Below are 23,899 nucleotides of genomic sequence, written 5' to 3' on the forward strand. Positions count from 1 at the left end.
TGTTTTTGTTCAGAATTGTGTATAGAACAGGAGTGGTGAGCCCTTTTTCGCGTTTCAGAAACGTGGACTTATTGTTAAACATTTTCGATGCGCGAAAGATAGCAGATTTTATTGAACTCACCTTTTTTATTTAGGGGTCCGCGATGATTCGTCGGAATTAGAGAAGGGGAATAATAATATCGGTATAACCCTTAAAGTAGGTCGGTCGTGGAAATTAAAAAGGGGAAGGTCTGACCTCGGTCGAATTCCTGTCGGAGAGATGCGTTAATTGCCTGTACTTTACTTCTATGCCTATAACAGAACCGCTCTGTTTCTCTCCCAGACGAAAATGTAACGAGAAACTCTGCGAACCACGACCAAGGTGCCCTAAAATTCGTCGGAACAAACTCGGCTGTCCGTCGATTCCGTTGATTTGTTTTCCTTGTTAATTATCCGGAAAGTGCGCAGTGGAAGAGTAAAATATAAGAAATTTTTAGTTCCGGTTACCGCTCAGTCTTTAGCTATTTTCATCACTTACCACAATCGAAAAATATAGTTCCAGGTAGAAAATGAAAATTAGTTTTCTAGCTGTTACCGGAAAGTCTGGTATCCGTTACTATTCTTTCTCGTTACGATCGCTGTTGCGAAAATTTAACGCTTGTGCAACGATAAATTGACGTTAAAGCCTTGTTTAACTAAAAAAGCAGAGTAAACCAAAGAAACTGATTTTGCGTTTCAATAACCAAAAAAGGATCGACGATAGCGCAAAATGTTTACGCGTACCTCGTTTTTCGCAATTCCAACAATATTCAAACAATTTTTTCAACGATACCTGTTTTACTGAATTTTTCTAGTTACTGTAACAAATGAAATTTTTTCTCGGTGTATGAAAAAGAATCCTTGAGATCGACGGAAGTTTTTTTTTCTCTCTCTTTTCAATCGTGCATTAATATTCCAAAATTCATTACTAGCTTAAAAGACGATTGAAAGCTTCAAATAGAATATTCAATTCCAACGAGGCAATCGGAGGAGAAAATCGGGTAGTGTATTTTTGGAATTTTGAATATTATCGGCAGCGTGACATCGAGAACGGAAGTGTCTTCGGTTCGATTTTCACCTCCCCTGCAGTTGAGTGCGAAATACGGTAATTTGTGCAGAGTTTTCGAGGGTGAATTTATGAGCCGTTTGTTAGCCGATATTACCCGGGACAGAGTGTAGGTATAGTCGTGAATTTATTCGACGGAAGGACACGGACGGCTAAACGGCGAGATGAAATTCTCGCATCCCACATTCATCACGTTGAAAATATTTTCATAGATCGTCCCGTCTCGCGTGCAGCATCGCCGACTCGACGTTCCTCGAATATCAAATCCCCTGGCAAACGACACGACTGCCGGGTGACGGATATTCGTCAACCGGATCATCACGGAATGCCGAGAACACTTCGACGATGCTCGAGGCCGGCGAAGGGATTTCGGGATAATCGCCTAAACAAACGCAAAGTTAAACTAGGAAGGTCCTGTCGCCTATCTTCGTCCTCTCACTTAAAGTACCGACGACGTACATCCGGTCTTATCATCTCAAGTTGCGTCGATCAGCTGCTGACGTTTCGGAAAGACGGAGGCAGCTTGGAAATCGAATAAGTTATTCCGAATCGTTAACGTCGCTTTTCACTGATTTTTATCGATTTCCATCCTTTCGTGTAACTTGCACTGATTGCAAACCGCAAACCTGATTCTCAACGATTTTCGGATAGGACTGAATTACAAGATATCATTGGAAATCGATACGGAAATCAACGAAAGGACACGATCAGACGGAACTCGGGAGAATTTAGATGAAATCACATGAAACCATTCGAGGTTTACGGTTTTTATGATTTTTTCAACCTTGTCGTGTATATTTTCAAAGGATCCTCAACGATTTCCAGCTTTTTATTCACCAGGCGCCTCGTTTTTTTTTTCAAGAAAATTCGAGTCATTCGAGTTTCTGGGATTTAAAATCTGACTCTGACCTTGTAAATTTACTATTTCCTTTGATAAATGGTCGCTCGGTTGCGGGACGAGGTTAAAACGTGATAAGGTTTGCAGGCTGAGAAACCAGAGCCCAGATTTTGGAAACTCCCAAGAGTTTCGATTCTCTTTGAAATCTGATCGGGAAGGGTTACGCTTTGAAATTCGATAGAGCAATCCTTTTTTCACATCTCGAAATGAGATGGTACGGTGGAGATAACATCTCTTGAAAATCTCGAGAGTACTTAGCTAAGGGCGGAAATTTTCTCTGCAGCGAGTAAAAATTTTACGCGAAACCCTGAGCCTTTAAAAAAAATCCCACAGGCGTAATCCTCGAGGAAAGGACTCATCGAGTACCTTGAATTGTGGACGCAGACTCTGTCTGAGATGATACCAGGTGAAATCGGAGACGAGTCTGACTTCGTCTTCTCAGGGCGTTCCTGAGATTCTTAAGAAAAAAGCCCCTCATGCCTCTGCGGAATATGTACCATAGAACTCGAAAATCCTGGCGTGTCCTGTTCGGTTTCGGAATGTCTTGCCATTCTCTCCTCTATCCGAAACTGATCCAACCTTTTTACGATAAGTCTAAGTTATAAGAATACGTGAGACGGTGAAACCATTTTTATTTTACCTGGTTCCGGAAAAGCTCTCGCGCGAATATCCAATGAAATATGTTTTCCTTTTTTTTTTCGTTCAGGCCAGAGTAAAAATACATGGATTCTTTTTTCACGATTCAAAGAGCGTTTTGTCTTTTCCTCGTTTTTATTTTTCCTTCCTCCTTTTCCCGCCGTTAATTGTTGTTCAATTTTGCCCCGTTCCTCGTTTCCATTCCACCGAGTCATAATTATCTTTGACAACGATCCAATTTCATCCTGCAGCGTGAATAAATTAACGCTCGGTCGTCGTTTCGAATTTACGCATCGAGCTTTCCGCTGTCACGTCACAACGATATTGCTAAATAGGCAGACGTTTCAGATGCTCGTCCCAATCGGTTCACATAATATAATCTACATATAAATACGAATCAGAAATATTCTTCCGTTTCGCTTTTAATCGCGTTTACGATAAAAATGTATAAAAAAAAATATCTCGCAAGAAATTCGGTGACAAAAAGAAAAAAAACAATAAAAATTTGTCCTTCCGCGTTGATTAATTACGCATTCTTTCGCGTGTTGTTTTCGTTGTTCTTCTTCTTCTTCTTTTTCTTCAGCTTCTTTTTTCGTTGTACACACCGCGAAAAGCGAAGAAATAAAGTTTGTCTCACCGCGCGCGTCGATTTGTCACCTTTATCGCGTACCTACAACAGATAACGTTCCGCGAATATACGAAAGCCGTGTAAGTACGAAGTGAGCGGATTCGGCAGCGGTAAAAAAAACGTTACGATCAGACTCGGCGAAAGGTTGGATTTGGCCGCGTGTTACGAGGTGTTGGTACAACTCGAAAGACAGAATGTTGCGTTGTTCCGTTTCTGTATAGGTGATAGGAAACGATACATTTCCGGTCCTCACCTCACCCGCGGTAATGGGGAAGGCGATAGGATCCTTCGTTCCCTGCAGGATTCCTCTCTTACCTCAAGGATAATAACCCGAAGATTTCGCATCGTGAAAAATAATGATTCGGTACGTCGGGAAATTCCCGACGTAATTTCGTCGAATTAACTTTTATACTTTTTTGACTCGACACTCCACGTTACGAATCTTGATGGAAAATTATTAATCACGCTTCGTTATTCTTGTCCGAGGATTTTTTTTTTTTTTGCCCCGTGGAAATCGTCTTCGGCACAAATTATTCCGTTCCTCCTTCTCCTTGACATTTTTTTACCTTTCGGATCCCCGGCGTATTTCGTTTTGCCACACGTACGGAATATCGCCTGATTATCGCGTTCGTTTTTAGCATCGATGTTGATTTTGACATTTGAGCGATCGCCGAAGGGTGCCGATGAGGAGCTGATTTTTAATGCGATGAATAAATCACAGCGGAAAAAAAATCCCCGCCTTCCAATTATTATCCTTGATTGTCAGGATTGCTGCAATATACCTGATTCGACCTATCACTTAAATTATCGGTATTTACAATTTCCCGAGAATTAATGCCATGGGTACACATGTACGCATAAATGTATTTGCCCAATTTATCGATGAAGGCCCTGCGAATCAATATCGTGTACTGAGCTCAGAGCTTGGAGCTTTTTCCGGCCGATTTTATCGCCGAAATCAGTTATTCCACCTGTACGTAATGTTGAACCGAACTTGGTTATTTGCGGGGAAAAGTTTTTGCCGCAAACGAGGCCAAGCATAAAACTATACTCGTTCGTTTTCGCAACTCTTCGTGTGCATATTGTTCAACACTAACTACAGGAGTAATTTCTGTGATCATTATTCCTTGCAATTAGGCACCCATTTATCACGTAGCCCTGACGCATAGCTAGCCGGTTCAAAACAATTATAAAAGCCACGATACAATGTGAAATGATAACAAGATGAAACGAATGATAGAGAAGAATATTGAATTAATTACTGTCTGAGGCAAAGAAACAAATTCGCTTGGCTTCATTCAAGCGATGAAAATCTTCGAAGATGCATTCCTCGTGTAAATTTGAATTGTTTGAAAATTGTTGAAATTTGAAACTTTTTTTTCTTAGTACCAATTCGAAAATTTAACGGGTGAAAGATACCCCTAAAAATTATAGCAGAGATCGGTTTTTTTTACGATTTCTCGACAACGACGTAAGTCAGAGCGTTTTTTTTTTTTTGTTGGTACTACAAGACATCGCAGAATGAAAAGGATCGGTTCATAAATGCACCTCGAGTACTTTCCCCGTAAATGCTGATGGAAATAGGAGAAATATGAAGAGAGCGTCTTGCGTTCGGCAAATATTATTCCCAACATGGTTTCAAAATCCGTGTGTAAGCCTTCTCGGTGTAAGCCTCTGTGTGTGTGTATAGTGAAAACGATTCAATCCTTTGCAAATATCGTCAGCGACCGGGAATGCTTCGTAAACAATTTATGCGTCCGACGTGCTTTGCATCCGAGGTAAATTAATCAGAACGCCTTCAGGGCTTACCGGACGAACTTCGGGGGCGTAATCTTTGACCTAGCGTTGAAAAGCTCGACTGGTCCACAGAGTCGGAGGGTTAGCCGGAAAATAGAAGCACGCGTTACCCTTCGTCAAAAGGATCTTACCGTCGCCAGACGCGACCGACACAAAGGATGCCGTGTTAATGGTTTTCCCATTTCTTCTACCTTCTCAGTTTCTTTCGCATTCTTAGCCCGTCAACGTACTGCAGCCGTTTTTCAATCCTCGAGTTTCTAAAAACCGCAAACCCGCTTCGCTTAGGTTCTATTTTCAAGTTTCGTCCTATTCTCGTCGCAGTTTCTCTCCGAGCAATAAGATATGCTAAGAAAATTGAAAATAATCCAATCCAAAGCGCAGTCTTGAAAATATCTTGAAATTTCACTGATCCCTTTCTCTACTAATTAATGCGTGTATAAGTGAAAATTTTACTTACCGGATATCTGGATAAAAATGTCCGTGATGCATTGTCTTGGATTTTGATGTTGAAAAGGAGCGTAAGTTACGACTGTTGAAATTTTTACGAAGACCTTGTATAGAGGATAATTATGTGGCGCTTGGCTGGAAGTGTGAATAAAAAAACCCCCGCTAATAAAAGAAAAAAAAAAAAAAAAAAAAAAAAAACAGGTAATTGGCACGATTCTGCAAAGGAAAGTACGCAGTGCAAAGAAGAAACGAGGCGGTGAAATGCGTTTATAATGCAACCGGCGGAAAGATCTCGGCGAAGCGCCTGCAGCTGTTACAGTAGAATTTCATTATGAGAACGTCGTCGCTTCTGTCAACTCTGGCCCATGGAGAGTGGGTAGGTACGCGGTTATACAGAGAGAGAGAGAGAGAGAGAGAGAGAGAGAGAGAGGCGTGCAGGCGTGCGAACGAACCTTACATGTATCCGGACGGCTGGGTGGAACATCGCAAGCTGTGCTTTCGGGTACCGGTGAGACGGTAGATTGGAGTTTCACTTTAACGAATGTCTTCCGCACTAAATCAATTTCATGCAGAATGGTAATTAACGCTAACCGAGGTAGAGCGGGGGCGGGGTGAAAGAAAGGGAACTTGATTGCGCGGAGTCTACTGATATCAGGGGAGTGTATAATAACCGCGAACAATTCGCCCGGAGCCAATTTCGTAGGTCAACTTCATCCCTGCAACGCTGATTGGATCCAGAGATCATTTCGCGCTATTCTTTCTCACAGTATCCGTGAATGAGCGTGAAATAGACAAAAGAAGAAGAGATGTGAAAAGAGGGAGGGTGGGTGGGGGGGGGGGATCACCGAGGGTACAAACTCGCCTAACTTCTATCCTAACCGCGCATTAGCTTTTTCTCAATTTCCCGAAACTTTGTTCCCTGTAAATCTTTTACGGACCCGGTTGACGATAATCGATTCGAATCAACTTCCCGTCTCACTCGGCGTCTGTATATTTGGATTTTCAGCGTCGATTCCCGCGACGCTAAGTCCAACAAAAAATCCCCACGAGTCGGTTATAACTTCGCTCGGTCAGCCCGGCAAGTCTTGTACCGCACAAGTTGGCTGTATAAGGTAGAAGCAAATGTCTCCCTGGGGCTGTTCCAAATGTCACCCCATCCGTTCGTCTCTCCCAAGGGTGGGGGGCGAAAGCTACGCAATCCTAGGAAGACCGGCTTCAATGTTTCACGTGACATTCGCGTTTGCCCGGCTGAGTAACTCCCTTTCCATGTACTTCAATTTACATCCCCCACGGTTTCCATCCCCCTCCTTTACTCGCCGGGTAAGCAAACAATCACGAATTCTGACCCAAAGGTACCTGTTCGATGTACTTTGCGCGTCCTATATGGATTCATTTGCACACATTCCCTTTGCTCAAAATTTCCTCCCAAACAACGACAACTAATTTCAACCAATGGTTATTGACCATCCTTTTTGCAAACCTTCCGCAACTTCGCGCTCTCTGATGTCTTTGACCATTTATCAAAATTCTTTTTCCACACGACAACAACCGCCAAAAACATTCACAATTTTCATTCAAGAGAAGTGTAAGAGAGCAAAGTGTGACGAACCAAAAGTTTAGAAATATTTCCCTAAAGCCAAATTAGTTACATATTGCTAGGAACAAACCCCCGTTATAGATGATAACTAATTTTAAACACCGAGTTTTAATCGTCTCATTGCATTAACATTACGTTATTATACTTATACATTTAAGCTGCAAAATCCAGATCGCTTGTCTGATTCCAATGAATAATAGCTCGATTTATTCATAAATGAATTCTGTTCAAATCAAATCGTCTGACAAAAAGTTAGTTTCGGGATTTCAATACTATGATATTCGATCATTTTTATGTACGATTTATTTTTTTGTCTCTTTCTTACGTACTTTTATCAAATTTAATTCGATCAGTAGCTCGAGTTGCACTTCTCGAACTCTTGAATATTCTCTCGCGTTTTTGTTCCTCCAGATTTTCGTCCTGCCCGTATGTTCCGTACAGCCTTATATTACCTGGCGTCTAACCGCAATCAGACCATAATTCAATCAAAGCCACAAGAAGGTTAGACTCCACCCTGACTCTTGAGTAAATCCATTCCTCCGAGGTCTCGATTAGGCTGAATATTTGGTATCGACCTGGTATAAATGTAACGTAAATCCTGAGTGAATGTATCCAAGGATCGTTATTACGCCGTCTCTCGGTTGTCGAGGTGGGCATAAAAAGCGAGAAAGTTGGCAGATTTCACGCCGACCGGGTGAAACGTTATTGTCACGGGTAGGAATGACGTCTGTTAAACTGTCATTTCACTCCTCGACAAGTTGAAAAGCTTGCTTCGTACTCCACGGTTCCTCGTATATTTCACGGATAAAGAGTTCCGTTTTACGCTTTTACGACTCGCTTTGAATTTTGTCCCTGTCATGCATCCGTTTTCGCGGTTAAAAAACCTAAAACCAATTATAAGGGTACCGATATGTCGTGGAAACGGATTATTACACGAGGCAAACATCGATTTTCTCCTCGAGTACACCACAAATACCGACTGTTTCGGAAATTTCGTTCTTCGCGTTTGCTGCTTTATATACATGAAAAGACGCACTTTACTCACAATCAATTCACGACAAGGACATAATCGTTAGCTCGTAGGTCCATTCTTCGGGAAAACCAGCTGCCGGTTGTCGTAAAGTTGAAGGTAGAACTTAGCTGGTACAATTTGACTTTGCAAAGCACTGTTCCTCTTAGAAACCGTGCCACTTTAGCCTGAGTTTCGAAATCTGCGAAAAACAAAAACTTATCGGTAGATTAAAAACGCAATGTCATTATTTTCGAACCAACTCACGACCAGCGAAGAATGAATGGTGAAAAAAGCGCCTCATTCAAATGGAAGTGGCACGTCTTCCGAAGACACCGGTACTTCGGGCATTCTCAGGAAGTAGGTGATGCAACCTGAGAACCAAATTCCGACTCTGTGCTACCGAAGCTACAGACCTAGACGCCGTGTAAACGGCGAAGGAAGAGGGTCCATCTTAGAAGCTCCTCTTTGATCGTGATCAAAGACGCAATAACAATCCTTGCTGCTGTCGTTACCCACATGTCCCTGGGGCTTGCCTAAACCCGAGTCACTAAAACAGGATACATTAACTCGCGGGTATAGGCGAGGCTGTCTGTGCTTGAGAGGCTGTTCGACAGCTACTGGATAATGCAGGGATTGACATAATTACTGCCAGAGTTTGCTCAATGATTGCCTTGCCGCGTTAGGAGCATCGCTAATACGACGAATCCTTGCCTTGATTACCTCAGACAGGGATGAAAGTATGACACGTCAATTTTCGTCAAACGCCAGCGGGATGCAGATACTGGAAAGGGCAGTTCCGAAGGTCCTTTATTATTGTTCTTGGACTATAGTTCCCGAGCTTGATCGTTTTTAGCCCTCGAGGAAACCACGGAGGGAAAAACTTGTCGTAAAATAATGTATAACGTAGCCGGATGGCGATATTCGTTTTTCCACCCCCTAAGTTGGCAGAAACTTTCGGCCAAATTCGTCTCGCTCCTGTAACGGGGTCAGGGTTCCCGTAAATAAATAGTGGCCCTGTATTTTGGCTGGTTCTTACGTCACTCGTTACTCGACCCTGGCCATTGCTGGCATCGATCGCCCCTAAATCATTTATTCCTCGTTCCCGTCTTCGGACGACTCCTAGACGAATTTCTAACGGAGAATATCGACAAAAAAAAATTCACCTTCTCGTCCAGCGATCTTCGCGACTGACCTAAATCAACAAGTGATAGGAATCTATAGCGACAGGCTGCCAATAAGTAGGGACAAGATTGAGAGACACGCGTGTGCGCCAAGATGAATAACCGCGATCTGCTTTCTCGGCGACAAATATTGTCTCCTCAATACGCGGAGATTTCGAAATTCCTCGAGAGATTGACCTCGCTCAGTTTGACCTTATTGACGGAATATTGTCTCTCAGTGTTTGCACGCTCGAAGCAATCTTCTGCGGAGAATTCGAATTCGAATACCTTGAGACCTCTCCTTCCCTTTTCCACTGTTCCACTTCGCCTCGATGAAGATGCAGTATTCAACTTCAAACAGCCGCCCGTTCACCAATTCAAACTTCGAACCAAATCGCGACTCGCAAACGGGACTATGTGAGAAGAAATCTCGAAAGTGGAAGTGGATTCCTGGATTTGAACTCTACGTGCACGCGATTAATATTTATACAACCGAATCATTCATTCCAGGGGAGAACAAGAAAAAAAAATATATTCTTCTTATAAATTTCTATCGAGATAAGTAAATTTCGATCTTGTACATCGAGTAATAACCAAAACCTTTATTCATTACTTATAAACTACGTTTTTGTCGTTTTTACGTTGATGTATAAGTCTCGAAGTTTTTGGTTGATAGCTAATATGAGTGCCTATTCGGAAGAAAAATCAAAATGTTTTCACCAAGATGCGATGGACTTTATCGTTATTAACATTATCAGATGCATTATTAATAATGAGAGCCTGATGGGAGATTACGTTTGGGGTTTGATACGAGAAAGTCCATACGAAAATAGAAGAAGTACGAAAAATATTCATTTTTAAACTTTGTTTATCAATTCTTTTACATTTCTGGTTTATTATTGATTATTATTTTTGAATAAAAGTGATTTACATGCAAAACTGAAGTTTGCTTGGTTGTTATTTGCAATTGATGTTTGAGAAGCTAGGCAATTTTTCTTAAAATCCAAAATATCCTTCTGGTTTCTACGAAAACAAGCTTTATTGAATAAAACAGTTTTTTCATTCATCAGTTACGTAGAAGAAATCAAAATTCGACATCGACAACCCAGGCTCAAAATTCGTGTTTCCCGGCTTTAAACGTGCGGAAAAAATCAAACTCTTTACAGAAAAGTTATTTTCTCCCGAGGCCCAATTAGCTCGAGCGTAATATGACACGGAGATTAACGACCGATCTATTCTTCCGTATGATATGAGGTAGCGAATATTAATCGGCCAAACTTTCACTTCGCATGAGATATCAGAGTACGCTGAGAAAAAATCAGTAAAACGGGTATCGTGAAAAAATCTGTTTGAATATCGTTTGAATTATGAACCATTTTGCGCTATCGTCGATCCTTTTTCGTTAATTGCAACGCAAAATCAGTCTGTTCGGTTTACTCTACTTTTTTAGTTAAACAAGGCTTTAACGTCAATTTATCGTTGCGCAAGCGTTAAATTTTCGCAAAAGTTGTAAGAAAAGAACGGATACTAAACTTTCCGGTAACAGCTAGAAAACTAATTCTCATTTTCTACCTAGAACAATATTTTTCGATTGTGGTAAAAAATGGAAATGATCAAGGACTGACCGGTAACCGGAACTTGAAATTTCTCTGAGTGTAGATGACGACGACAGGGACCTTCGGAGGTCCTAAAAAATTTACCGAAATTTCATATTCCAGCTGTCAGCGACGGTCCCTGACAAACGAAGCATTTAATCCGACATGTGGGTACTCGCATGTTCCGACCACCTGCTCTCCACTCATATTGCACACAGGGAGCTTGAATTGCGATCCCCTTCGGCTGTTTTCCGCCTCGCGGTATAATAAGTTTCGACCTACGCACATCCGGGTCCCGCACACGGCAGGATTCATGTTATAACCTGTATCATGACTCGCAAACCTGCAGAATAGTCGCGAAATTGACGGCGCAGTGCTGTGGCTGCTGAAAGAGGAAAGAGAGGAGAACGAAGGAAGGAACGAGGTAACCAGGAAGGAAAACATCAGGCTTTTGTGCCAAGGAAAAATAGCCTGAGATGTTCTCCTTCGACGCTTGCATTTGGTAACCATTGTACGAATCGACAGTTCAAAAAGAGAAAAAACTGCAAGCAATCTTCAAGAGTGTTAATAATTCTAACAGTGACGATGAACGGGATGAAATACCGTATCTACTATAGGCTAATAAATTAGAAACGGATAAAAAATACCACAGTTTAACCGTCTCGAATCTTTCCATACTGAGAGAAATTTCAAGTTTCGGTTACCGCTCGGTCCTTAACTGTTTTCATTTTTTACCGCAATCGAAAAATATAGTTCCAGGTAGAAAATGAAAATTAGTTTTCTAGCTGTTACCGGAAAGTCTGGTATCCGTTACTATTCTTTATCGTTACGATCGCTGTTGCTATATTTTCTTCCAACTGTTGCGAAAATTTAATGCTTGTGCAACGATAAATTGACGTTGAAGCCTTGTTTAAATAAAAAAGTGGAGTAAACCTCACAAACTGATTCTGCGTTGCAATTACCAAAAAAGCTACCGACGATAGCGCAAAATGGTTGGGCGTACCTCGTTTTTCGCAATTCCAGCAATATTCGAAGAGTTTTTTTTAACGATACCGGTTCTACTGAATTTTTCTAGTTACTGTAACAATTAAAATTTTTCTCAGTGCACGGTCAAAGTTTTTCTCAGGTTCGTTGCTGTTCCATTCGCGTTCGGCATCGTTGGCATAAGAAACACCGGAGGATATTCTTTGAACGGTTTTTCTAAAACTTGTTACACGTACGTGAAATCTCTTCCACCAAGGTACACGTAATTCTTGGGTGTTCATTGCTGCGCAGCGGTAGAAGCTTCTTATTTTTTGATTATCATTAAGCCTTATTGAAGCGAATGAAAAGAGAAAAACGGCGCTGTCAAATCATCACCTTTCTCCGTCCGCGGTGAAGTTAGCGAGCTTTTCATACTTCAGGTATAATACATCGTATTGTGAATGTTCGTCCGGGCGTGCACGAGGTAAAAACACTCGAAGAATACGAAATAGGCTGCCGATTCTTCGCCGCCTCCTCTGTTCTCTTCTCACCTCATACGGATGAGTGCGAAATTTCATTTCGCGAAATTCGGGAGCGGGGAATTGCGTTTCGGTGTTCCTATTTATCTCGGTTCTTTTTTTCTTTTTTTTTTTTTTTTTTTTACGTTTCGTTTTTTCTTCCCTTGCGGATTGAATCAAAGCTCCTCGGGCATTTCGCGCATCCGTTCGACGCGTAGAGCTAATTTGAAAACCGCCGAATTAGAACCAGGGTTCGGAGTCAAATGCCAAGTGTAAATACACATGGGAGTCTCGTGTTTATTCAAACTGTTGAAATTGTCGAGTAGTGTCCCCGAAATTCGTCAAACTGGAAATGCCGGCTTGAACGTCCCGACGAAGATCGACGCGAAACCTCCGGACGGGTCGAGCTAGATTCAATTTGTCATTCGCCAATTTCGGCACTGTTTACCCGTGTTTACTCACTTCGGGACAAGTGCCAGCTGCGCGCAAGCCGCCAGAAAAACCCGCTAATTCACTCCCTGCGTTTCTTTTCCAACTTTTTTCACCCTCGGGAAAAAGAATCTCAGATTTCGTGTAATTCAAGGGCACGGATCAAATCCCGGGAACAATTACACACGAGGTGTGGTAATTGATGGGAAATTCGATCCGACAACATCCAGCAACCGGGGAAACAATTATCGAACTAACGAACGACTTTCCTCACCATTTAAAACCTTTCACCTCTCATCCTTTCTAGTCGAGGTTTTTTCGGCGAGCCTCTCTTGTTCAGTGGCTACTATTAACCGGTGTAATTGTTAGGCACACACACTTTTCACCCACACATGTATTATATATACTCGAGTACTCGTCAAGTGCCGGGAAATTAAAAAGGCCGCTTAAAATGCGTAGTTAATATAAAGCGAGGAAAGCAATTACTTTTCACACCTCTCGGAGCTTAACCCTTGTAAACGTGTTTACAGATAAGTTCTCTTGTCGAGAGTTTGAGAGCACCTTGATTTTGATCTGTGCTAATTTTCTGCCTTTTCTTACACTCCTTATTTTTAGCACAAAAGTTTTTCGCACATGGAATTTAATATGCCACGTGTAGGAGGCGGCTAATGACTCGCAAATGTTAACACCCGCTTTTCTACTTTACGGTATAATTTTATTCTTCGAGAATTCATAGGCATTTTTATGCTGCCAACTTTCAACTCCGTTTACTTGGAATGAAAATCTTTCTGATCCCGGGAATCCCCGATAATTACCCCTGGTGAATAACTTTGCTAATTAAGAACGATGCAAAGAACATCAAAGTAAGTAAATACCAAATTTCACCTAGGGTGTTAATAATGTGTCGATGAAACGAAATTCCTGACGGAAACTCGCTTAGCCACTTTTCACCGGCTCGTTTTCACAGCGCTCCTGTTTACTTTCGTTCAATTTAATATCGTCGCGGATTTGTGCGTTGAAGCTGTTCGTTCCAAGTCTCCAAGCGTTACATAATGATACGAAAAATTGTATATACTAACTGGGCAGAAAGGTGCGTTTGGAAACATACAACTCACGCATTGCGCAAATGTGTTTCGCATACGAGAAGTAAAATTGAAATGATAAACAAGCAACTTTCCCAAGAGTCACTCTACGGCGAAATGAACGCAGCTTAGAAAAAAAACTTTGATAATCGAGCTTGCACTTCGAAACTGTAAATGACGGGAAGGAAATTAAAATTCAAACCCACCTTTCCCACCCATGTCTGCAAATATTGTCCTTTCCACAACGGTCTTAAAAGCCTTGTATTTTGTCATCGTCATTTTGCGTCCTTTGAAATTTTCGACGATTGACCAATGCGAATGCGAAATTTGGCGAACGAGGGAAGCCCACTTTACTTCAGCGAAGTCTAAGCTTTGTCACCTTCTGTGAAATTACGGTAATCAGCGAGAGCAAATTACGGCTAATTTTAGCTCGCGAAGCTTTAGTCGTGAATGGAATTCGAACTGGTTGAAAACATGTCGCGAAAGTTTTCTCGAAAAACGGCTTCTGCAAATGGCCAAATTTGTCGTCCGGATACTTCGTTCTCTCTTGAGAAATCATTTGCAGCTTGTTCATGTCAAGCATTTCAATTTCGTTCCGTCTATCGTACGATACATTCCTCTAAATATATAAACAACTGTGGCTAACAACAATATTTTCCTCAACGATGTTTACCAACTCTCCACTTTATATAAAAAATAATCACGATGGCCGGGATTCGGGTGGATGGAGATTAACTTTATCACTTGAAAATATTTTTCAATAATCACTTTTATTTTCTATACCCTTATTGATATTAAATAACGTAATTAGTTAGTTACACAGGGTATATATATATATATACATATATATCGTATATATATTTTACATGGAAAATTCTATCCCCTTTTTATTCACCTTCCGTAACATTTCGAACGTAATTTTTATCCATTTTCTTTTTCTTGCCTACCACATCATTCGCTTATATATTTATATCTCATAAATTTATCTTATTATACCTTTCAGCCACAATACTCCCCAAATTACTATATTCATTTCTGTGCATACACGGTATGATGCTCGCGGCATATTTATCAGTTATAATGAAGGTAGCTGAAGGATATAAATACCATACCGATCGTTGTTATAATTCGTACGGCGTTGATCAATCGATCGACATCGATCCAAGCTTCCTGGCCAAATTACAATATATATGCGTATTATATTATATATCGTTATAATACGTGAGTATTAGTCGCGTGCGAATGAAATTTTCCTCCTTTTCTTAAATCCAATATATTATAGGTACAGGATACAAGTTACGTTACGTTACGTTACGTTACGTTACGTCAACGTTGACCTCGCGTACGTCGAGCGAGTTTAGATTCACGAAGTATAATATTGATAATAAATTTATATTTTAAATTTGAATTTAAATCTATTCGTAATAACAGTAAAATGTTGCAATACCTCGCTTTAGTAATAAATTATAATATACAAGGTTTAGTACGTGTCTATACAACAACCAGTTAGAGAGAAAATTTTCTTATCGTTAATTTTTTTTTTTTTTTTTTGTTTTTTCTCCTTTCCGTTTTTCTATTTTTTCCCACAGATCGTTATACAAATTCAACCTTTACCTTGCATTTCAATTGGAAGATGATTTTTATGTCGATGCGCCTTTGAATTAACCATAACTCTCGCATAACTTTTCATCGCCAATTAAAGTTACAGTTATTTCAAAATACAAATAACATATACATACATGCACGGCATCCCCTTCGAATATCATGTTAAATTTTATTCGAAAAATTGGTCAATTCGATCTGTAAAAAAAATCATGACGTTGGTCAGTGCGGATAATTAAATATTCGATCCGTAAAAAGAAATGAAGAGACAATAGACGCGAGAAGACGTAGAAAAGAAAACGGAAAAAAAAATTCCCGTTTGCTTGTAATTTTATCGGACACCCTGCATATATACATAGGTTAGTATATTGTGACAGGCCTTTTCCTCCTATCTAAGAATTTGAAATTCTAACTAAAAAGCAAAGAGCGTTTTTTTTTTATTCATTATCATTGTTGTTATTACTATGTGTAAATAATAATTTCACATCGTAGATTGTTCTCGCCTATGCGTGAGAAGAAATAACGACGTAATCTTAGATGAAGTTGAATTATTATTTTTTTTTTTTTTGTATCGATTAATTAATTTTTTCTCACTTTCGCGATAAATTCAAAGAATCAACGCAGATACAAATATAATTCTTTTTTCTTTTTTTTATCTGTAATATAAATTCTTCCCTTTTATACAAAGATAAGAAACGAAAGAGGGAAAAAATTGTCAATGTAAGAAAGTACAATGTGCAGTGAATTTTGCATGTATTACTCGAACTTCAAGGGTATAATAAAATGATGAATATCGTTACGTTAAATATATGTATATTTTTTTTAATGCTTGTTATAAGGGCGGAGAAATTAAGTTTCATACTTTCAGAAAAATAGATCGTTATATGTATATACCTTGTAATTTTCCACTACATCTTTGAAGTTTCGAAGGAATCTAATATTTATCATGTTTTTTTTTTTCATTTTTTTTTTTTTCTTCACAATTCTTTCTAGCGTCTGGGGTACAGGCACTGTTCTTGATAAAATGTAATATACGTATAGGTATATATGTATGTGCTAATAATGTATGTTCTTACTTGATAATAGCAATAGATTAAAAATGAATTTATTACATCGTTTTCAGGTTTCTATCTAAGGAATCTAATATCGCATCATTTCACCAGAATATTCTTGTCGTAACGTTCTTCTGACGCGACGTGATTGTAAAATTCTGTAGCACGCCCATAATACACATTATGCAACATACTGTAATCGATATTATGTATGTGTACATATATATATAATATATATATTGCACGGAAGTCGTCCTCATTTTTATTACGTGCATAGGTATGGTTCATTTTTTTTTTTTTACATTTTTTTCTCTTTTCTTCCTCACCGCGGTTATCAAGAAACTAAGAACATTGACGCTATTCGCACTAGACACTTACACACGGAATGAAATTTTTTAATAAATTAAAGCTACGCTAAACTTGAACTATGTAATCTATATTAAAAAAAAAAACTTCGAAGATTGAAATAATTATGCACGATATACAGCGAAAGAACTATACATATGTATATATTATACTTATACATACAATATTTATGTATAATAAAATTAAATACAAATATATTATATTATATTTACGCACGTATTAGCTCATATAAGCTTTGATGTAATATTACTTTTCAAAAATCTTTCAGTTGGTTTCTTTTTTATCATTGTTTCAACTAGGTTCTTTTTTTTTTTTTCTTAACAATTAAGACTGGATTCCTTGCGCTCCTCGTCATTTCACGCGTTATTAAAACAGCAGCTCCGACAATCTTAACACTATATTTCTATAAGTATCGACGAGATTTTAATTATAACAAATCGTCGTAATTTATTTGCTTCTTTTTTTTTTTTTTTTTGTTTTTGTTTTGTTTTTTTTTTTTTTAGTTTTTCTACTCTTGAATCGTCGTAAATTGTAAAGTTGCGCAGTCAAAATATTCAACAGTGTAATATACATTTACAATAATTTATCAGGTAATTAATGTATATATGCGTACACAGGGTGTTTAACGTACAATTTTAGACAACCTTTGATTTGCTTAGCCTCTCACTCTCTGGTTTTCTATCTTACATGGAAAAGAAGCGTGTATTCATACGGGATATTCGGTACACGAACGGAGAAACCGAGGAAAAATAAATGCGAGCAAGTCATAAACTCAGTGCTTGTGAATCATAAAAAAAAGCGTCTAAGCTTTGCACTGGTATTCAAACTACTTTTCGAGAGCCAACTAGTATTCCGACTATTTATAAATTTGCAGATTTCCGAGTCTAGCCGAATGTTATTTGGTACGAGGGTCAATAATCGCGTTTCGAATCTTATATAAACTTTTAATGATATGTATAACGATTAAATATATATATAATGTAATAGTAATCGTTGGTAATATATGTATTTTATAATAATAATAGTGACAAGAGTCAGAAGGACCAAAAGCACTTTTGCGTGATATGTCGTCGAACTATGTAAACCGCTAATTACACATCGAACGTCTAGGTGTATAATATAATATATTATGCATTATATAATATAACAAGTTTTTGCTTTAATTAAATTGCAATTGTATATTAATATCACCCTGATAACGCTTATATGCACAGTAATATACATATGTAAGTATACGCATAGCGAATCTACCGTCTACTAAACAACAGCTTAAACCTAATATTATTAAAATTATTAATCCGATTAAAAAAAATTCCAACGGTCGTCTCTTTGAGCCCATAATTTCTCATTCAATCCGTCGCTTTCGCTCCATAATATACGTAACATCTAAGCTACATCTTACGTAATCTACGCTGTTATGTATGCTTTTCATATTGTGTATATATTGCATTGTTTAGTACCAGGTATGATATAGGATCGAAGAAGCGTAATTACTTCGAATTAATTAAACACACTAATTCGCTGCGAATTTTCTAATTAGGTGTGCGACGGCTGTTGTTCAATTTCAGCGAGTCGTCACATTTACAAGCCATCTGTTTGCGTACTTTCTCGCTTTACGTTCACGATCGTTTCATTTCACGATTATACTTACGCGATCGGGTGTAATGAACGAAGTGTCGTGTAATCGATCCTCCGCGGTGTTCGAGGTGTTGCAGGTTTGACAAGGGTGGCATGCGAGGATATATTTGTTTTTCGAGCGCCGATACCTGTCTTTCAACCGCAAAGCGGAAAGAAAGAAAGAAGATCGAAATGCATTAATTAACTGTGTATATAGGTATGTATACGGATAGAGGGAAAGGTTAATAATTTTCGTGTATATTTGGTGGGGGAGAAATCTAAATAATCCGAAGATGATTCGAACGAATCGGATACCGTAATTTTTTCTTTTAATTTTTTACACATTGCAGGGTGTGGGTGTGATATTGATGAAAACGTAGCTTTTCTCTTTCTTCAATAATTAAACGTACATTTTATATAAACGTGGATGTAATGGAAGAGTATATAACCGTATTTTTCTTTTCGATTTATTATTATCGTTTAATTTCATCTTCGTCAACACGTTTCACAAAGTTAGTCGGAAAAGGTTTCAACAAGTTTCTTCCGGCTAACATATATATCATATATATATATATATATAATAGCAAATTGAGTAGAAGAAATTTTTCAAGAAATGCGTACAGCCGTAAATTGTGTAACTGACGTATCTACCGAAATTTTGGTTTAATAAATCATTTTTACAGCATTTCAACCTCATTATATTGTTTATTGTGTAGGTAGGTATGTATGTTGTATAGGTAAGTATATATATATAGGTATAAGTTTGTTTCGAGGTGAGACGTATAGACGATGTTACATAAAGGTTTAAGCTTTAGGATTGTATAACAATGTTGTAAGATTAGGGAAAGACTAGATTTAGGCGATATTAAGTGGCTCTCCTATAATTATAGGTATAATGCATATCGTATATACTTACAATCTCGACTGTTTGAAACTAGACAGTGAACTTAATGAAATTACATGCGTAATTATGAGTTAGGTATAATAAGATGATCTTGCGTATTACAGGTATAACGGAAAACTTGAAGTTTTTTTTTTTTTTTTTCTCTCTCATGTTCTACAATACAAAATAGTGGGCGTTTCTTCATTTCTTTTTTTCTTCGTGTACTACAAGTTAATAATTATAATAACATGACCTATATCAACAGCGCGTGCTTTCACATTATTTTCCCTTTTTTATATTCTCGTTTAATCCGTCTACTGAATTTAATTCTATCCTTGTTGTTTTTTTTTCTTCTGTTTTCATTGTTTGTCACATCACGCGTCCAGGCAATTTTTTCCTTTTCCTTGCTTTCTATGTAATATGTTTCATGATATATACATATATATATATATATATGTATGTAAGCAATGAATTCGTTAGTTATAAACTCGCGCAGTTATAGCTTTTTGCTTTTCTTTTTCGTCTCTCTTTTCATCATCAACAGTTGTACACAATGATAATATCATCGATCGTAATCACAATTATATTTCATAATAACAGTATGTCAATATCATATTCATATATATGACGCATTCCATGACATCTCGATCGAGATTCTACGTCGATATATCAGATTAGCTTTATAATTTTTTATGGGAAATTGTACGACGAAAAACGTAATCGCAATTTTTTTCAGAATGTTTCGACCCAGCGTATCTGAAGTACGATTTGAAAACTTTAAAATAAAACACTTGCTTTCTGGAATTTGATAAAATTCAGAAAAATCTCATAAATTATAACAACATTTTTGTAAACCTATTAGAAGATGGAGATTTCATAACTTCAAAAGATGAACAAGAAAAATGAAAGAAACAAAAATTATTATTATTGGATTGCATTTTTGACATAGGGAAGAAAATAAAAGCTCATTTTAATATGGGCCGAAAAAAATCTATTCAGAGAGATCTGAGTCATCAACGCAGAATCTTGATCGAGATCTCATGGAAGGCCCCATGTGTATATATATATATATATGAGGGTGGTTCAAAAAAGTCGACAAATTTTTTTTTTCAACGTCACAGCATTAAAAGTTGTAGGAAGAGGAAAGATTTAAGATGCCTGTTAAAAATTAAGCCCTTAATTTGACTATTCAGTGGTTCCAGAATGCCATTTTTCATTTTCCATTTCATTAACACGCGAAAATAATTTCACTTTCATTCTGAATTTTGTAGCTCAGTAACGAGGCAATTTACATAAATGTTCGCTGCATTTCTTTTGTATAAAATTGAATGTTCTAAAAAAAAGGTCTGTTATAATTTTTCGATAACTCATCTCTTTTCAAAGTTATTCGGTTCAAGTTAAAATCATGTGAAAATTCACTTTCTCTCGAGATCAACAACGAAAATACTAGACTTATCACAGAATATTGTGATTTTTCTGTGCAAAGCATTACAAACGCTATAAAATCATGTCATTAAATTATATTTTAATTCGAGAAAATTTATTTTTTGCTAAAAAACGGTACTTTTAAAGTAGAATTACATATAATACGTATTATTACTTGCAATAATTGGAAAGGAAATTTGCCTACCTTGAAAATTAATCGAATAACATGATTTTACAGCGGTTTTAATACTTTGCAAAGAAAAACCACAATATTCTGTGATAAGTCTAGTATTTCCGTTGTTAATCTCGAAAAAAGTGAATTTTCACATGATTTCGATTTTAATCTTGAATAACTTTTGAAAGATTTGAGTTATCGAAAAATTATAACAGACCTTTCTCCAGGACATTCAATTCCTTAGAAAAATCATTATCGGATATTTATGTACATTTCTTCGTTACTGAGCTACAAAATTCGGAATGAAAGTAAAATTATTTTCGCCTGTTAATCAAATGGAAAATGAAAAATGGCGTGCACTAAATATCAACATTAAGGGTTTAAATTTTAACAGGCATCTTATTTCCTATTCCTTCAGCTATTCAAGGTGTGAAATTGAAAAAAGAATCAACTGATTTTCTTGAACCATCCTAATATACATATTTATATATCGAAGTAATTGGATCAGGGGACTCGGGGAAAGTGCGACCTAGAATTTTCCAATCGCAATTAGAAAATTACATAACTGTCTACTTTTAATAAGTATGCAGAAGTAAAATTTGTATTTCGTACAACGTACGATTCGATTGAATTTTACATCGAAAAAACAAGCTAACAATATTTCGGTTACACTAACTCCGGTTCACCTTGGTAATAATAATAATAATATTAATAATAATAATAATAATAATAATAATAATAATAATAATATAATGGTAATGATGATAATAGTATAACAGTAACATTCATAATGACGATGAGAATTCAATAGTGATAATATTATGTATGTATTAATGTATGTATTGCCGCAATTATTTACGCTATCATCTGCCCTGACAGACTTTTACAGTACAATCAACAAATTACACATCTTTTGGAGAATCGTCGTAACCCTTTGATATAATATTATAAAATTGCAAAAAAAAAATACTCGCAAGATTGTACATTTGAGCAATTAAAATCGGTCTATACAAACGGCCCGTGTGTGTGTATAAATACTTGACAATTGTAACGCTAACGTAAATAAATTATATACGAACGAATACGCCGGCTGTGTGTATATGAACCTTTTTTGCGGCAATAAAGAAGCAGAAAATAAATCGATTCTCACAACGCTTGTCATAGTTTCCTTTTGCACCGACGCGAATATGATTCACGGTTTATCCCGATTATGTCGGGCGAGTATTTACCAACAATTTAGCCGAAAGAATCAGCCAATGGGATATTGTGTAATAATATGAACAATAATATTAATAATCCCGCAATACCTCTAGCAGTGTAATATTATTATTTCATACTGCGGCGTATCATTTTTCATGTTTCCTTCGTTCTCAACGGTATTCTACGTGAAATAGACGGACGCCGGCTCTCTAGTCGTCCCAAGTCGGGAAAGCCTGCTCCGATACGAAAAGCACGTTCGCCTCTCCGGCGTTTCCTTGAGGATTCGTTTTCGCAACGTGACTCGGTGTCCCCCCGAAATTCGTGCTGCCGAATACCGGCTGACCGAAAGCGTCGAGCTGCTGGCCCTCGTAAAATCCACGCTCCGTTCCCTGGCTGCTGTTGAACGTAAAGCTCGAAGCTTTTTGTTGCTCGGTCACCTTCAGCTCTATGTTTCCGCCGACGGAATCTCCGCTCTCCGCCGCGTGTTCGCCGCAGTCCTGCTCCTCGAGGGTGCTGTGCTTTATGCCGTAGTAAAAGTACATTGCGAAACCTGCGGGAATCGAGAAGAAGAGGAGGAAGTCAGGATTTGCGATACCGACGCGAAACGCCGGGGCGGGGTTGAAGTTACGAAGTTGAAAAGTTCCGAAAACGCCTGAATCCAAATTATTCACTCGCGAAATTCGAAGTAAAGGAATCAAACTTTCAAAAAACAACAAAGTTCCGAAATCCAGGATTCCGATAATTCAAGTTACGATAGAATAAAACTGCGAAAAATCAAGTTTTGATAGAGTGAAATTCCGAAAGTCAAAACATACTCACGCAGCGTAGAATACTCGACGAGTTGGTCGGAATTTCGATGTTTCAGATTTTTTAAATTTCTCATTTTCGCAATTTCGGAACTTTGACTTGTCGGAGTTACGCCCTTTCGGAACTTTGAGCGTCGGTTTCCGGACCATTCGTAACTTTGATGACTTTCAAAGCTTGATTTCTTTATTTCAAGCTTCGCCACCAAAAAATATGGAATTTGGCGCTTTCGGAACCTTTCAAATTTTGAACTTCAACCCTGCCCCGAAACGTCTCTCGTTCAACTCACCGATTATCATCCAAATCGTGAATCTGACCAGTGTCAGGATGCTCAGCTTGAATATTAGGTACATGTTCACCGTCACCGCGATCGCCGGCACAAACGGAAGTCCCGGAGTCATGAACATCAGGCTATTCCTGAAAATAAAATAATTTTGGACTTCATGTTACTTTCATTTCACTTCCATGTCTGAACTGCTCGGGTATAACAACTTCTTTATAGATCCATGATCGAGTGTGAGAGAGATCATTTAGAAACAAAAAGAAATTAAGGAGACAATCGTAACGTTCGGCTAAATATGTACATTGAAATTACAGTCTTTTCTTTTTTTTTGTTCTCTAGACAGCAGAATTTGTCTTCGCACTAATGTGATTTTTGTTTTTTTTGTTTTTTTTTTTTGTTTCTGACCAATCACGAATCAGTCCCAAGATTTATCGAATCAGCGAATCACTTCGCATCTTTGCGGCGTATTTACGCACTGCTTAGCTGATTTTGTATAATCAAGTAAAAATGACAGGTATTACCTGTTTTGGGGTTTTCTGCTGATGGCCAGTAGGACTCCGATTATTGCAAATAGGAAAATGAAGGTCAACAGCGTCGTGAAGGTCCCCATATTACCTGCGGGCGATTGATTTGAAGAAGATAATAA

General features: G+C 38.1%; 1 protein-coding gene and 2 long non-coding RNA genes across 3 annotated transcripts in view; 2 read left to right on the plus strand and 1 right to left on the minus strand.

Annotated features, from left to right (window-relative positions):
• LOC124181439 overlaps positions 1–23,899 on the plus strand; it is a 115,868-nt gene that overhangs the window by 84,471 nt on the left and 7,498 nt on the right. The window lies entirely within an intron of this gene.
• On the plus strand, positions 10,781–18,079 carry LOC124181440. The gene is made up of 2 exons (XR_006870467.1): positions 10,781–10,914; positions 17,977–18,079. It is a non-coding gene; the product is annotated as an uncharacterized LOC124181440 (long non-coding RNA).
• The window catches only part of LOC124181422 (cationic amino acid transporter 2), a 36,807-nt gene continuing 34,595 nt past the window's right edge, over positions 21,688–23,899 (minus strand). The window contains exons 12-14 of the mRNA XM_046567995.1: positions 23,775–23,868; positions 23,260–23,387; positions 21,688–22,716 (exon numbers count right to left, since the gene is read on the minus strand). Of these exons, the coding sequence (XP_046423951.1) occupies positions 22,376–22,716; positions 23,260–23,387; positions 23,775–23,868 (563 nt within the window). The 3' untranslated portion in view covers positions 21,688–22,375. The remainder of the gene's footprint in view (positions 22,717–23,259; positions 23,388–23,774; positions 23,869–23,899) is intronic.

This window comes from Neodiprion fabricii, chromosome 4 (assembly GCF_021155785.1).
Source record: "Neodiprion fabricii isolate iyNeoFabr1 chromosome 4, iyNeoFabr1.1, whole genome shotgun sequence".
Taxonomy (NCBI): domain Eukaryota; kingdom Metazoa; phylum Arthropoda; class Insecta; order Hymenoptera; family Diprionidae; genus Neodiprion; species Neodiprion fabricii.